Source organism: Opisthocomus hoazin, chromosome 1, assembly GCF_030867145.1.
Source record: "Opisthocomus hoazin isolate bOpiHoa1 chromosome 1, bOpiHoa1.hap1, whole genome shotgun sequence".
Lineage (NCBI taxonomy): Eukaryota > Metazoa > Chordata > Aves > Opisthocomiformes > Opisthocomidae > Opisthocomus > Opisthocomus hoazin.
This window is the reverse complement of record NC_134414.1, coordinates 70,537,663-70,552,743: the sequence shown is the minus strand read 5'-3', so window position 1 is coordinate 70,552,743 and position 15,081 is coordinate 70,537,663. Positions and strand designations below refer to the sequence as shown.

The window sequence follows — 15,081 nt, the reverse complement described above, 5'->3', positions numbered from 1 at the left end:
ACTACTCCACAAATATTTGCTCCTGGCAAAATTAACTCTCCAAAGAATTTAAAAAAAAACCAAAAACCTCAGAATTATTTCATTTTCTGTTTGAAAAGTGCTAGTATCACATGCCTATACTTCTTCCTGGAGAATACAGCCTAATATTTTAAACCAGAAATTTTTCAGTCTTGGTGAAACACTGACCTTGTTTAATTTGATAACAACTGTTTTACCAATTTGAACAAAAGCAAAAATACACATTGGATATATTTCTTAATATAATTCAGATGGATGCTGTTACAGTAACGTCAAGGCCATGGTCTCTCAAACTGGAGAGGTAAGATTCTTGCATGATGTTGGATTATGTCCCAAAGTAGAAAAAGAAGATAAAAGTAATAATGCTTATATTTGCAACAAAAACACTCATTACTTTGTTCTGGTTTTGATTTGCTAGTTTCGCTTATGAAGCTGCCTTTTGTTTGGGGGTATTTTTGCAGAAGGAGGAGAAGGTTTACTCTTTATCTACTGCTATAGACAAACAATGAAAAAGAGAAGCATTAAGGTATAATGTTTTAATTTTAATGACTACCCAAGTATATCCACTGACAAAGCCACCATCTCAATTCCATGCATTCTGCAAAATAATACAAGTCCTTACCAAGTTTTAATGTTTCTGTTTTTCAGTAAACCTTTATAAATGTAGATATAATTTTTAAAAAGACAAAACTAAAAACAATTGCTTTTGCTCAAATGAAGCTGTTCTATATCTAGTAAAAAAAACTAATTCTATACAGAAACTTCTTACAGCCCATTACATTTGACATTTTAGCTCATGCTGAGGGGGGTGGTGGGGTGGTGTGTCATTTTATGACTACAAGAGAAGACGTGATTGCAAAAGATGCACTATCAGCTCTACTGAATCTTACTTATTTTAACACCTAAGAAAATATCTGAGAGAAAAATATCAGGTGACGAATTCTGAATTACTCATCTGCATAAACACTTTTCTCTTTCTTCATATTTACGGACATCTTTATTCTAAGGCAGGAAACTGACTGAATGAGGTTGCAATTCAAAAGCCCCCACCAAGTTCAAATCTTCAGTGATTATACAGGGGAAAAAATCAGTAAAAACATGTCAGTAATCTGTGCAATATTTCCTTTCTGTTCGTACTTGCTTTTAAGATTATTTTAACATTATTTCTGGTAGCACAACCTTTTCTTTGTGTGCTTTGTTTGTTTTTTTAAAAAATCATCCAGGACTTTGCAGCGTCACCTTTGACTGTCTAACATCTCTTCTTATACTATTTCTCCAAACTACTTGGTTCTGAAGCTTGTATTTCAAAATTCACTACTTGGGCAAAATGCCCAAAACAGCGAGGAAAGAGTGCCTCAAGCATCTTAGAATACAAAACTTGGAAATTTGTTATTTAAAACACGTCGTAATAACTGCTATGCAAAATGATCCAGTAATATAACTACATACAGAAAATCCTGTTTAATTATGCAATTTAAAAATAGTCCTGCAAAATCATCTTACAACGTTTATATCTGCTATACTTGGTTACGTTTCAGTGAATCTTACAGATGAGACCATCCATCTTCAAGGAAATTTATTTCACATTTTGTAATAAAAGCCTTGAATCAACACAAAAAGGTTTTAGTCTAGATTGGTATCTCTGAAACATTCTGTTTATTTCTGCTGCATAATGATTATAATTAATTTTATTTAAAATGGAAAGAAATGCCAACACTACAGATGAGAAGAGCATTACCTCACTTCCAGCACACTGAATCATGACCTGGGACATGTAAATCACATTGCCAAGTGTTTTAATATCCTCTCCCTCCCAACAACGAATCGCTTCTGTCAGTATTTGTAGTTCAAGTTCTTTCCGTTTCCGTACTTCTTGACATTGTGCCTAACAAAGACAGGGAAAAATACCATCTCTATCAACTCTTGTCAATTTGGAGCGGGTTAAAAGTAGAAATACCAGTACAGTTGTATTTACTGTTGTTGCTTGTAGTACAGAGGACAGCACCTAACTTGAAGCATTTTAATTTAGATGACTATTACAAATATTTCTTACAAAACTAGTTTTGCTAACTCCAATATTATTACTTTTCCTTTCAACACACTTACTTCAATTACTATTCCAAATTCATAGTCATAGCTCTATTTCTCAAATTTCTACTTCCTTTACATTTTAAATTTTTGTACTTCCAACCAAAAACAGCTAGGCTCAGCAGAAAAGAATAATACAGCTGTCACGAATACAAACAACTATACAACAAAGTGTCAGTAAAAAGAACCACGCCAACTGTGCATACTCTGAGTCTGTATAACCTCGTGCTCCTACTTTTATTCAATGTCTCCAACCTGCTCTACTAGCTGTACTCCCATTCATTTGGATTTTTCTCAGCAAGAATTGTTTCCTCTTGTTTGTAAAGCAGCCAACAGAATGGAATCCCCAAAACTCTTCTGAAGACAGATAACACTAATTTCTGCTTCAAAAAAGTAAAAAATAGACAATGGCAGGTTACCACCAGCACACACTCCTAACAGGAAACACGAAACATTAAGTTTATTGTAAAAGAGAGTGTGTTTAATATATGCCTATTGCAGCTGACTTTCATATTTTTTAAAGACAGTAACAGACAGCTCATCTGTTCAAACCAGGCTTCCTAGTCCAATTATTACTAGAAGTTTCGTATCTTCTGAACATCCCTAGCACTCTGCCCTTCCATCCTCTCCCCCATCTTCAACACCATTCCCCTAGAAGGAATGCACTTCAGAAAAACCTCAGAAGATACACTCCACCGTTGTAAAGAAGCCCTTCCTCAGGACTCTAGTTATGCCAGCACTAGTAGAAAGCAAGAAAGGGCAGATCAAGAGGTGCAGAACACTTGCGTGGCTCTTACATCAACAGTTTATTTGCTGTAACTCCTCAGCAAATTACTATCCTTAGCTCTGCCCACAAACTGCATCAATTTCCAGGCTTTCAAAAATTTCTTACACAAACATTTACACAAAAGCTTCACTTTTTTGAAGCAATAGAGGGGGATGAAATTAGTAAATATCCTACTTAAAATATATCATCTATTTTTTGTCACTCTTACAGAAAGATTTTTGAAGGCAGTCATGGATTTCTGAATATCTGGACGATCCGGGTGATAATCCTAAAAACACAGAAGACATACAATGAAAACTTTAGTTCTAAAAAAATTAACACAAAACTTTCAGAGGCTTAACTAAAAACAAATAAACAATTGTGTAAAATAGAAGTTGTAGACCTATCTGCTCTCTTTTCACAGCGTCCTTATTCTTATATCAAACACCGGTGGCTTGTAGTAGAAATGAAGAGTCACTTACAACATTCCTACTTATGCTTAAAATAGAGCCAAGGAAGTTTTATAAGACCTAGTGGACAAGAGATTCTGAAATCCTAATAGGAAAGTGTTTATTGGGAAGAATTTTATTTGGCACGTTAGCTTTGTCACAAACTACATTCCTTACAGACTAGTATGTTCCGCTGTCACTGACTGACAAACCAAATTGTGTGACAAGACAAAGACCCACACTCTTTTCTATTTCTCTCCCTTCTCCACTCTCCAAAAACTTAACCTATAAAAGACAACAGTGGAAACAGTAGCTCCTCAAACACATTCCCATATTTGAAAGATCATTTCTAGGCAGTTCAGTAGAAGTCAAAGAGATTATTTTGGTGATGTGTTTGACATGCTGAGGTCCCAAGACGAGAAGCAGCACTCCTTCTACAAGATAAAGTAGCCTCAAGTAGTGCGCAGGAGACACATTCAATGTCAAGTCAACCAAAGACCCTGCAAGACTGCTCTAGGGGTGCAAATCAGCTTCTCTGGCTAGTTTTATTTTAAATGTTTAGCTTTTACAGGAAGTTTTAAACCATTGCAGCCATATTTAGAAGGCTGACGGAGAGCAAACAAATGTAATGTTGGGTCCCACCATGTTTGACATGTACCTTTAAAATAATTGCTGTCAAATCATCATTAAGCTGGAACATAAATGCTGATAAGATATACCTCCATGTGCCTTTCAAGTTCTTTGAGTAACGTGGGGTATTTATCCAGACGCATAAAAGGTTTGCTGAGGCCTGTGGTCAGCACAAGGATCCCAGGGCTGTTGGCACCTTTCACCTCCATGAATTCTCCTAGCTCCTCACTGTGTATACAAGATATTTATGCAAATTAATACCAAATTACCAAGACAGTTAAAATTACATTGGATTCTTCACTTCAGTCTTTCATCCACAATGAACTGTGCCAATAAAACAATATGCCAAATAAATCAAAAAGTAATTAAAGTACAATTTAAGTGCTGCAACCAGTTTCTGCACTAAATAAAAGACAGGACAAAGACATTTGCAGATTTGGGATCCATCCAGGGAAAAGCAGACACAGGATCAAACCCTCCATTCTACGCAACTGATGCTCAAGGACAGCTCCTAAATGCTACCTTATCTGAGCAACAATTACAGAATAAAGCCATTTGCGCTGTATTTTATTAAACAGCTTTTTATTCTAGTAAAATGACACCTTAGAGGTGGTTTACACAGGTAATGCCCAAGCATAAATGAGTCAATGCCTTCATATTTAATCAAGCATCGATATTTTTAAGGTGTCAGGCTCTAATGGGAAGACACAGAATGTTTCGGCACCTTTTTTCCTCCCACACTTACATGTTTCATGATCTCATCTCACACATCTTAGGTGTTACTGCAAAATGACCAACTAACCAACAACCATACATGGTTGACCATAGTAGAAATAATTACTGTGCAATCTATTCTCAGATGAGTTAGGGTTTCACAGGAGGTGTACTTACAAAACACACCTGTTTTGACAGCAAAGCTGCGGTAAGAAATCCATGCTCTCCAAATATCATGAACTGCTACTTCCCTATCCAGACGGTTTTTCATATTTGAATCACTTCCAAGAACTGGCCCAACCCCTCAACTTTTCACATTAACTCGGCCAAACAAGCAGCGCATCCCGGGAATTTCAGCGCACTTTGCTATCAAGGAAACTTAAAATAGCTACATCTTCTGCTTTCTTATAAAGCAGTGGTTTCAGAGGACTACGGTGGAGGACAAGCTTTTCTAGAATTTTAATGGCCAGGAACAAAATGAGTCCTTTCTGTGAGGAAAGGAAGGTATGGCAGCACCTGGGCTGATTTCCAGGCTTCAGAAAATGCAAGTTGCAGAAGAACATGGGATTCTACAGACAAAAAGTAAATAAAGGAAATTCAGAAAGCCGCTTATTAAAAAGATAAAAGCTTCTTGCATTTAAGCTGTCATTCTAGACATTTGCAGATGAGGTTGCTTACGTTTTGAGTCCTTGTTACAGTAAATAACTAGTTCTCAACAAAAAAACCCCACAACAAAACCCACTATTCACATGTGACAGTCAAGTTCTACTCTAAGATATCCTGAAAGTCCTCACTTTCTACTGATTAATACCATTACGCTCCTGTAAGTGAGAAGTACTACTTAAAAAAATTTTTCCCCTTCTTGGTTATTGGCATAGTCTCATTTGTCAAAGGAAGCCTTAGTCAGCTAACAGATTCAGTACTATTAGAAAGCGTAAAAACCATGTCAAACAGCAATAAAGGACAAACAGCTGTACATTATGACCATATTAACAGAAAGGGAAGGGCAAGAATCTCCAAACCTAGGGCATACCGTTTCCATGCAGAACTGAAAGCTAATTTTGACCTGCTCAATTTCCCTAGGAAAAAAAACCAGATAGGACACTGCCATAATACACATGCTCAGTTATCAGTGAATCATGCTATATAACAGCACTACACAGCTTAAGACAAAACAGATCTCCCTATCTTCCCCAAGACACATGTTCCTTCTCATTTCAGAACAGGTAACACTTTGCTTCTTAAATCCATCTATTAAACAGATGGAGAGAGCAGAACAAGACCATGAATCGTGACCTTCCCATTCCAATGTAAGTGCTTTACCCACCGTCCCACCCGGATCTCTCTCCTCCCGGCTGCTAAAGCCTCCCCAAGTTCCCAGAAGAGAATGTAGTACGTCTCCATACAGTTCATTCCAATGTTTACTTGTGTTCAGATTAGTTAACTGGTGTTCATTTACATCACCTTGCTTAAATACATCCAGCACATTTTCAAACTGTCAGGTCTGACATAACCTTACACCACCTCTTTTAGAGCCCTTTGCCCCCATTCCAACCAGGCCCAGGCACCCCTCAGGGCATGCATTCGTGCCATTCCCGCTGTACTCAACCACAGAGCAGAGAAAGCAAGCGGGTGAGGGGATTTCCCAGCACCTGCTCTGCATTTTAAAGATGCAAAGAGCAGGGCTGGGCACCCCTGAGAATGCCCACAGCTCCACCAGGCAGACCTTGCTACATCCCTCATAAGTGATACGTACTAGCAACTCCAGGCCACCTAAAATCAGCTTGTGACATAATCAGGTTTTAGCCAAAATTAAAAGCCACTGAAAAATCTCCTACAGTACTCTGCATAGAAAAAAATATTATAATGCAACACAGATAAACCTGAGCATTTTCTAGCTTAAATTTAGATTTAAGAAGTAAAGCTGGCCAACTCTGAATACCTAGAGCCTGAAGACCTACTTTGCCCTGCGCTTTCTTAGTCACAGCCCTTACTCAGCACTAAATCACACCAATGCCAGAACTTGACAACTGATTCTGGTGGCACCCTCAGCAAGACTAAGGATTTCGACTCATACTTCTGTTTTGGTGTTACAGTGTTACCAGCTATTTGTTCATCCAGAGTTCAGGCTAATTCGCTGGAGCATTCAGCTGCACGGCTACAGCAGGGTGGCATGTCCTCTCCTCCTGACTCAGCTAAAAGGGACGAAGCTGCTTCCACCGAGGTGATGGGGCAGACAAACGAACATACAGCACCCGGGTTCCGCAGGAATCTTTACCAAAGCTCACCTGCGAAAGCCCTTCTCCCAGAAGGCACTCAGTGGTTTTTAATTTCAGTTTACTGTGTATATGACACTGACCATGTGCATGCCGCTGCTTTTTGTTTTGTCCATTAGTTCTCCCCGTAAGCACCCCCATCCATGTCAGCATCACAAAGTTAGATTACATATGGTACTTGATACGTATCTTCATATATTTTAAGTGAAAGACATTTGCTACAAGAACCAGCAGGAAGCAACCATTTAAACTACTTCTTCGCATTCGGTTTGCTTCAGCCAGACACACAGCCCCTGCTACCTAACTTCATCAACTACTCCCTTTCACATTACTCGCTATTCTTCCCCATTTCAGGCAGCGCAATCCACACGCATGTCTCCGCAGCTTCTCTTTTCTCCCCAACACAGCAGTATGTTCTACAGGACACGCAACTCGCAAATACCAGAGGCCGTTCAATTTAACGCTGTTCTGAACAGGACTGCTTTTTTGCCTTTAGACTGCAAAGACACAAAAATCCTCACTCCTAATTACTTCGGCCATCTCCACACTGCTGGGTGCAGACAAATGCATTATATAAATGGTATTTGCTGAGCTATCCATTAACACAATGCTTTTATTCTTTTTTCCTTTTTTTTTTTTAATTTAATGCCTTGACAGTAGGAGGAACATTGGTTACCATTTCACCCACATTCACATTTCTAATTTTCATTATTACTGTTCCATTTCTCGCCGATTTTGGCATTACAAAATAGATGTGCCAGAAAACAGGAAAAAACTCACTGTAGCCTGAATTAAAATCGACTACTTGGAAACCTGAAATAAAAACCTGGTATTCTCTTGTTGTCACTGTCTACTCTGCAATTCCTTTACCTAAAAGCACTCCGTGGTTACGCAATGTTGCAGCAGTTTCCAGGCCATTCACCGCCCTTCAACACAAAAGACTTGGTTGTTTATCACCTCCTTTTTACTTAATCACAGTATAGGAACCTACAGAGCAAGTTGAAACCTCAGCTCACTTGAAATGTACACAAAGTCCTGAAAAACATGCTCAGCAATGGCATCATGAGGAAGCCTTTTACACCGACCAGTGCTAATAGGTGTGATTAAAACTGGGTGACATAGTTTTCCTCCCAACACTCCCAAGAGGACAATCTTTTCTTATACACACTTCTGTGCTTCCCTCTGACAAGTCTGGACATGCCAGCTTGTTCGAACTCTAGTATGAACACACACATACACTCTTTTAACAGAACAGTACCCAAAATTTTGGCTGAGCAGTTCCATCATGCAGACCCTGTTAGCAGTCTGCTCATGCTATACCAACCTACCACCTTCGGCAGCTGCATGGACATAAAATATCTGGCAAAATGGATGTTACTTCAGCTCAAAGCTTGAAGTGAGTGTCCTTCATTTATTCACAAAGGACAAATACAATACAGAACACAGTGGAAAGGTTTACTTCCAATAAAATAAAGGTGTGCTACAATACTGTTTGAATACAACAGCTCACAATTGTTTTTTAATTAATAGCAGCTTAAAAGTCAGCGTTGTTAGCTTAAAAGCGCAGCTGCTTTGCCAAAGACAATGGCTCTTTCATGTCACCATTTCAACTGATGCCTGCAAGTACCACACTCTCCTAGGCAGCACTTGCTGAATAAAACTCTGGCCCACAGCTAAGCATTACGTTTTAAAAAAGGTATCATTTAGCTGAACAGGAAAAACTTTTGAACAGTGAAATCATCAACTTAGTCACAACTGCCTAAGTAAGTAGCTTTTCAGAAACAGGCAGCTGAGATTTGAATTCACTACTTGCGTCATTTTACAGAACAAAATGCAGACGCGCATACAAAAGTACTGTGCTTCATTTGTCCTGAAACCTCCAGCTGACAAGGTCTCTCCACTCCAAACTACAGTTAGTTCACAGCATGAGATATTTTAAAGGTCATCATGAAAAGTGTCTTTAAGCCCTATTAATATATTCAAATCTTTCTTAGTACAGCTGCCTCAAAAGCTGCAAATGAGACCGGGGGGAGGGAAGAAAACAAGTTCAGATGTGCCTACAGTAACAAAAGCCATTTAAACTTGAGGAAAGCACATCCAGGAACTATAAAACGAATATGTTTAAAATCACAACTTACGCTTCTGAAGCAGGTCTCTGTTTGTAATAGATGGAGCACGCGCTGTCACTGCTGAGGGGTCTGAGGACTGCACACAGGCACCGCATCTTGAGAGCGTGGCGGCACAGCTCGGCTCAGCAGCCCCTCAGCCGCAGCTTTTGATTTCCTAGAGCTAAACTCGCCCGTCAAGCTCCTCTCCCAGGGACTGTTGCTTGGTGTATGACATCAGCCTGCACGCTTGCAGGCTCAGGGATGCACCAAAGTGAGGGAGGCACAAAGAGTTTTCTGACTCAAGCTGATCTGTATTCCATGCTCCAGTTACTTGGAGTAATTGCGATGTTTCAGCTCCACAAATTTTATCCAGACTGCTAGGTCTGTGATGCAAGTGTAGAATATACTTGGGACATGTTATCCAAGAGAACAGAAGAATCTAGCAAAATTCATGTTGGAACAAGTAAAGATTTGCGAATAGCTTGCTTCCAGCTGAGAATTAGCTCGACACTTGGAACTTTGCAAAATTAAAGAAAAGCAGGCATACACTACTAATTTTTGGCTGCCTTTTCATCAAATTAAATTTTCTTTTGGAAATATTTGCCTTCCATTTTATTTTAAAATAAACATGGTGTTACTTAAACTAAGTGAAAAGCTTAAAAACCTCCTCGCCCAATATTTACATACTTAACCCTGATTAAATCAGGTCTGTACTCTCCATAGTTCTTCACAAAAGTTTTGTGTCCACTGATGAGCGGGGCCTGTTAGACTTTTTTATTCATTATGTTCTCAACCCTTCAGTGAGTGCTACACTCAAATATTTTTCCTCTTGCCATTTCGGATACAGTCCACAAAGTCCCAGTCCTAGCTTCTGCCTCCTCTTTTTCTTTGCCGGAGTTTCTCCCTGCACTGAACTTTGTGGCTTGTGATCTTCCCCAGGTAGATAACAGTTCGTGTTCCTGGGAATCTTTACTCCACTACAACTGCCCATTTCTGTACTTTGTACCCAACTGTTTTTTTCTAATTTGAGGGAAATTCATTCTTTCATGCCTTAGGTTGCTCATCCTGTTTCTTCTCTTACTGGAAGGCAAGCATATGTCTATGATCAGAAGCACACACAGCCACCAATGCTACTTGGACTAAACCCCATGCCCTTGAGGCAGTCCTGCTCTCACCAGCTAGGGAAAGTCTCCTACAATAATACTGTATTATTATATTGGATCACCTACCCTTGGACTTGAACTGGGATCTTCAAAGCAAACTATGGGATGTTAGAAACTGAAACCTCATACAATGGTGCCAAAGAGGTATGACTGTTATGGAATAAAGTAAATAAAATAGGGATCACACACAATGGCACTATAGCCACTATGAGAGAAAGAAACAAGCAGAACAAGCTAAGAGGCAGTGGGGGAAACATGCAAAACACTGAGCTCCACCAGAGCCACCACCCAGCTGTACCTGCCAAACTCCACCTCTTCCGCTCTACCTAGTGGCTTGAGACAGAATTACAAGACAAAATGAGAGACCTAAGGAAAAAATACTTAATTCTTCAAAATTCTGGATTTATTACACAGAAAGTATTTTAATTCTGGAAAAAATACGCAACGGCTCTGAAACAATTCCTGAGACAAAAAGCACCTACCAAATTTCAAGACTGTATAAAACTGGAGAAATTATGTTGAGTAGCAACTCTAACACCTGGATAAAACTTACAGTGCCACAATCGGAACCAAGAAAGACAATCTGTTCCCAGACTTAATAGATTTTTTTTTATTTTATTTTTTTTTGTGATTATCAGAGCCAAATACAACCCCAGAAACATGGAGCTCTGGAACCTGAACTCCTGTATGGGCTGTATTAGGTTTTATTCCCATTTCTGCATATTCACATACGCTCAGGTCTCTAATGATATTCATATCAATAGTTCGACAATTAATAATTAACAAAACTAAATACATTTGTGCTTTCAAGATTTGAACATGAAAAATCTCCTTCATTAATATAATTAACCTCCTCCACCCCCACTGTGTATTTATATAAACACACACGTACATGAATATATATGCTCACACATGTACACATACAGGTGCATCCCCCCTTATTTTATTGCAATTAAATAAGAGCCTTCATTTTGCTGCTACATATGATCAAGAAGCAAACAACAAAGAAATGAAAGAGAAAGCACAGGCTGGCATTCATTCTGAAGGGCATTAGAAAAAAAAGAAAGAAAAAGTCACATTCCCACTGAATGCCCCTTTTAGATCTCCAGTCCAATCCCAAGTACTACTGTGTAGAATCAACTTCACAAAAATACTATTCAAAAAAGAAGATTTTGACTAGAAGTCCAAAATAATTCTGAGTAAGTTAATATCATCAGTTTTTATGTATACGTATGCATATGCACAGAGAGACTCCTTACCAGAAGTCACTAACATTTTAACAGGTATTACAACACTGCTTGAAGAGCACGCTTGATACTTTAGAAAATGACATAAAAACCTCATATCTGTAATATTCCATCAAACCAAATGACTGCTTACAATTTCTATGTTATAGTGATTCAACTGGATAAAGAAACAATACAGTTAATGCTTCTAAAACGATAGTCAATTTCCTTTAAGTTGCTTTTAGTCAGTAACAGTAAAAACACAGTACTAAACCTAGTATATTTTATAGAATAAAAAACAAAACAGTGGTAAAGTTTCTGACATTTCACCTAGAACAATCACCTAGGAGATTTTTTTCTTTCATTTTTGTTGATATGGTTCCCACCAAAAGCACATGAAAAACTGCAGAGAATACTAATTTTGTGATACAAGAATCTGACTTAAAATTAGCTGCTGGGTTTTCTGCAGAAAGCCTTTCAGAAGCAAAATTAATGCATATGTGTTCAGTTTATGAAGTGCACAGAGTTTGTGGCAAGAAATAATCTGCTGCAGACAGTAAGAATTTATGTTCCAAATCAAACCACTCCAGACTGTTCCTTTTTCCCCTCTCTGAAACACTGCTGAATAGCACAGCTGTTGCAAACATGATAATCAAATCCAAGAATTCAGCAAACACCTATTTCTCTGCCATATTTTTGCTGGTATTAAAAACACATATAATGCTCTTGGAACCTCTGCTAAAACTATACCACAAAAGCAGCCAATAAATCATCACCGTTCCTAAAAGTCTTAAACCGCAATCTTTCACATTCTGAAAAATTCCAGTTCAATATTAATCCAGTATTCACTGCAGTGTAGTTGTTTCATTATTATTACTACCATTACTCAAACCTCACAGCAATTTTTACATTAAGGTTTAGGAGGGATGACTTTACACAATAAAACATCTCAATAAACAAGGAGACAGTTCTGAGAATTTTCCTTTTCTTCCTGCCTTCAATCAGTTTGTTATTCTCTGCAGAAAAGTCTTTTTTCCCCTACCTTTAAAAACTTTCTGGCATTTTGAGAGGAAAAGGTTCAGAACTGCTTAAAGCCACCTTCTGATATCTTCATGGCAGCTGTTTCAAACAGCATTTTTAGTCAAGTGACTTGCTACCTACAGCAATGGTGTTCAACAAAAATGAAGGGCTTAGAATAATAAAATAAGAGTAATTAAAAAAACTCCAGTATTCACTTCTGTTGACTCATGCCCGGTAACACAACAGTATTAAACAGAAAGCCGTTTATCACAACTTACCTCCCCTTGTGCTCTTACAAACAAAAAAATACAATTGCTCTGAACCTACTTCCACATCCAAATTACTTAACTGCTCTATGATACTTATATTGACTCCACCAGGATTTGATAATCAAGCTGGCTTTACAGAACAGAAGCTCAATTTTTCTTAGAACAACCCATGAAGTAATGCACATGATCACTTTGCTATCACTTGCCATCTTCCATCTATAGATTAAATCCCAGAGCTCTGTATGGAAAGAGCATAAAGGCAGAACCAAACAAAAAAATCTAAGCCTAAGAGTATTAAAACCCCATAGACATGGATCACCTGAATATTTTACCATTTACAGAAAGTGGTACTAGAATTAGACCACTTGAAAGAAAGCAAACACTACGGGGTTTCATCAGGAGGTGTTAAACATATTTTGTCTTGTTTAATTTTAATTCATCATTGCTTCTTAAAAAAAATGACTTCTGCCTAAATTGCAATGTGAATTTGCAGCTTGATTTTTCAAAGTGGTATTGGAACATAGTCACATGCCTTACTACTGTAAGTGATCGTTCACAGTATTTGGTAGCTAGAACATTTTTTTTCCATTTATACTATTATGAGTAAAGCTCAAAAATATGCCACATAGTGTTGCTGTTCAAACAAAATCTGAGTTCTTGTAAGAAGCTAAAACTATAAAAAACAAATCAATTGCGCTCCTCTTTGTTTAAGGAGTGTTAAGAATATTCAAAATATCTTTACTGTGGTACATCACAACGAGACAAAGGGGGAAGTGAAGCAAAAAGAACCAATATCCTGCTAGAATTTGTCCTACATCTAACCTTCAAGAGAACGTCATGGTTCTGTCCTGCACCACAAGCGAACATATATAGCCCCGCAGTAACAGCTGCTGCAGCATGTGCTTATCAGGAGAATGCATAGGAAGTCTGAGAAAGCAGACTTCAATCAAATTCTATCCTCAACACTCTTCCCTCAAGGTGATACAGGGCATCTTCTACGCAAATTCAAGGTCTGTCCCAAAGCTGAGCAACTGACATCGCGTTAACTCAGCATCCTGCTTCTTACACATAGGAAATACTGATTTTGTGAACTTGAAAAGCTCACGCTCCTTTCATAGCACTCAAAAGTAAAGCTAAGGGTATATCATTATAAAATTAAATACATACAAACACACAGGCTTTTATAGGGCTAAGTTACAATTCCCCAACTGTCTAAAGCCTACCAGTAATCATGTCAATTATGCCATAATTTAACCAACTTGTTTTGATCTTGACATTTTTGAAACAAAGATGACAATCAGTACAGTTTGTTTTACATATTCAGAGTCCAGCATGTGTTCTTTCAATGAGCAAATTCCCTCAAATAGTTGATAACACACTGCCAAATGTGACAAGCTGGTCCTGATCACATGGAACAGTTTTGTGCTGTGAAGTTTTATTTGGTCTTTTTTTTAAAAAAATATACTACTACTATTTTTTCTTAAACAAGCTCTGGCATACGAAATGCATGTACAAAGAGACAACACAGCTTTACAACGCAAGTGTATTTATGCACTTTTTATTTTATCAGACTCAAAAGACTGCAAAGTAAATGTACCTGTGTTCCGTTAGAACATTTACTGCTGATGGATGGTTGGCACAGTATGCAAGGTATAAGCTTTTCATCTGTGACATCAGATTTAGAAAACATCCTCCAACCCTCTGCTGAGCTTCAGGCAACCTAAAAACAGAGTAATAAAGATGAAATTACTGTAATACCAACCACAGAAATAAATTACTGGAAAAACAGTATGTACTGGAGTTTTTTGTTTGGTTTGTTTTTTAATAAAATCAGATAGATTTCTACGGTCACTGATCAGCAACCAATGGCTTTTGCTTCCTTTACAACCTCAACTTTGTAACTGTCAGGCCTGACTATGTCACCACAACATCAGCAGAATATGGTACATACAATTCAGCAAAGTTTTTTCAAGAATTAGTGGTAATTAGCACCTTCTTTAGGAGTTTGATTTTCAGTCAACACACTTATCAGTTTACTATCTACTTACATATGCCATGCCAAATCTTAGCAGCAATACTGCAGCTCTTAAGACAAAAACTGGATTGAGTAGCAGCAAGATTCTCTCCCTCTACCCTCCACCAGCAGAGATCATAGGCTTAAAATACTCATTGAAAGACCAAAGTACCACATTAAGCTCTGACAGCACAAACAGAAGCCAGTTACAGTGCAGCAACAGGCCGTTTTTACACAATTGCCACTCATCTTGCTTTCTAAGAACCATTAAGCACTGTTATATCAGTTTGTTACCAAGGCAAGAGTGCTGCTTTACCACCATCAGTACAGGAATCTTTTC

At 38.2% G+C, this 15,081-nt stretch overlaps 1 protein-coding gene across 3 annotated transcripts in view; it reads right to left on the bottom strand.

Annotated features, from left to right (window-relative positions):
- The window catches only part of ARHGEF7 (Rho guanine nucleotide exchange factor 7), a 127,169-nt gene that overhangs the window by 28,350 nt on the left and 83,738 nt on the right, over positions 1-15,081 (bottom strand). For all 3 annotated transcript variants that reach the window (XM_075424856.1, XM_075424862.1, XM_075424872.1), the window contains exons 9-12: positions 14,325-14,447; positions 4,041-4,179; positions 3,102-3,161; positions 1,757-1,903 (exon numbers count right to left, since the gene is read on the bottom strand). In XM_075424856.1, the coding sequence (XP_075280971.1) occupies positions 1,757-1,903; positions 3,102-3,161; positions 4,041-4,179; positions 14,325-14,447 (469 nt within the window). The remainder of the gene's footprint in view (positions 1-1,756; positions 1,904-3,101; positions 3,162-4,040; positions 4,180-14,324; positions 14,448-15,081) is intronic.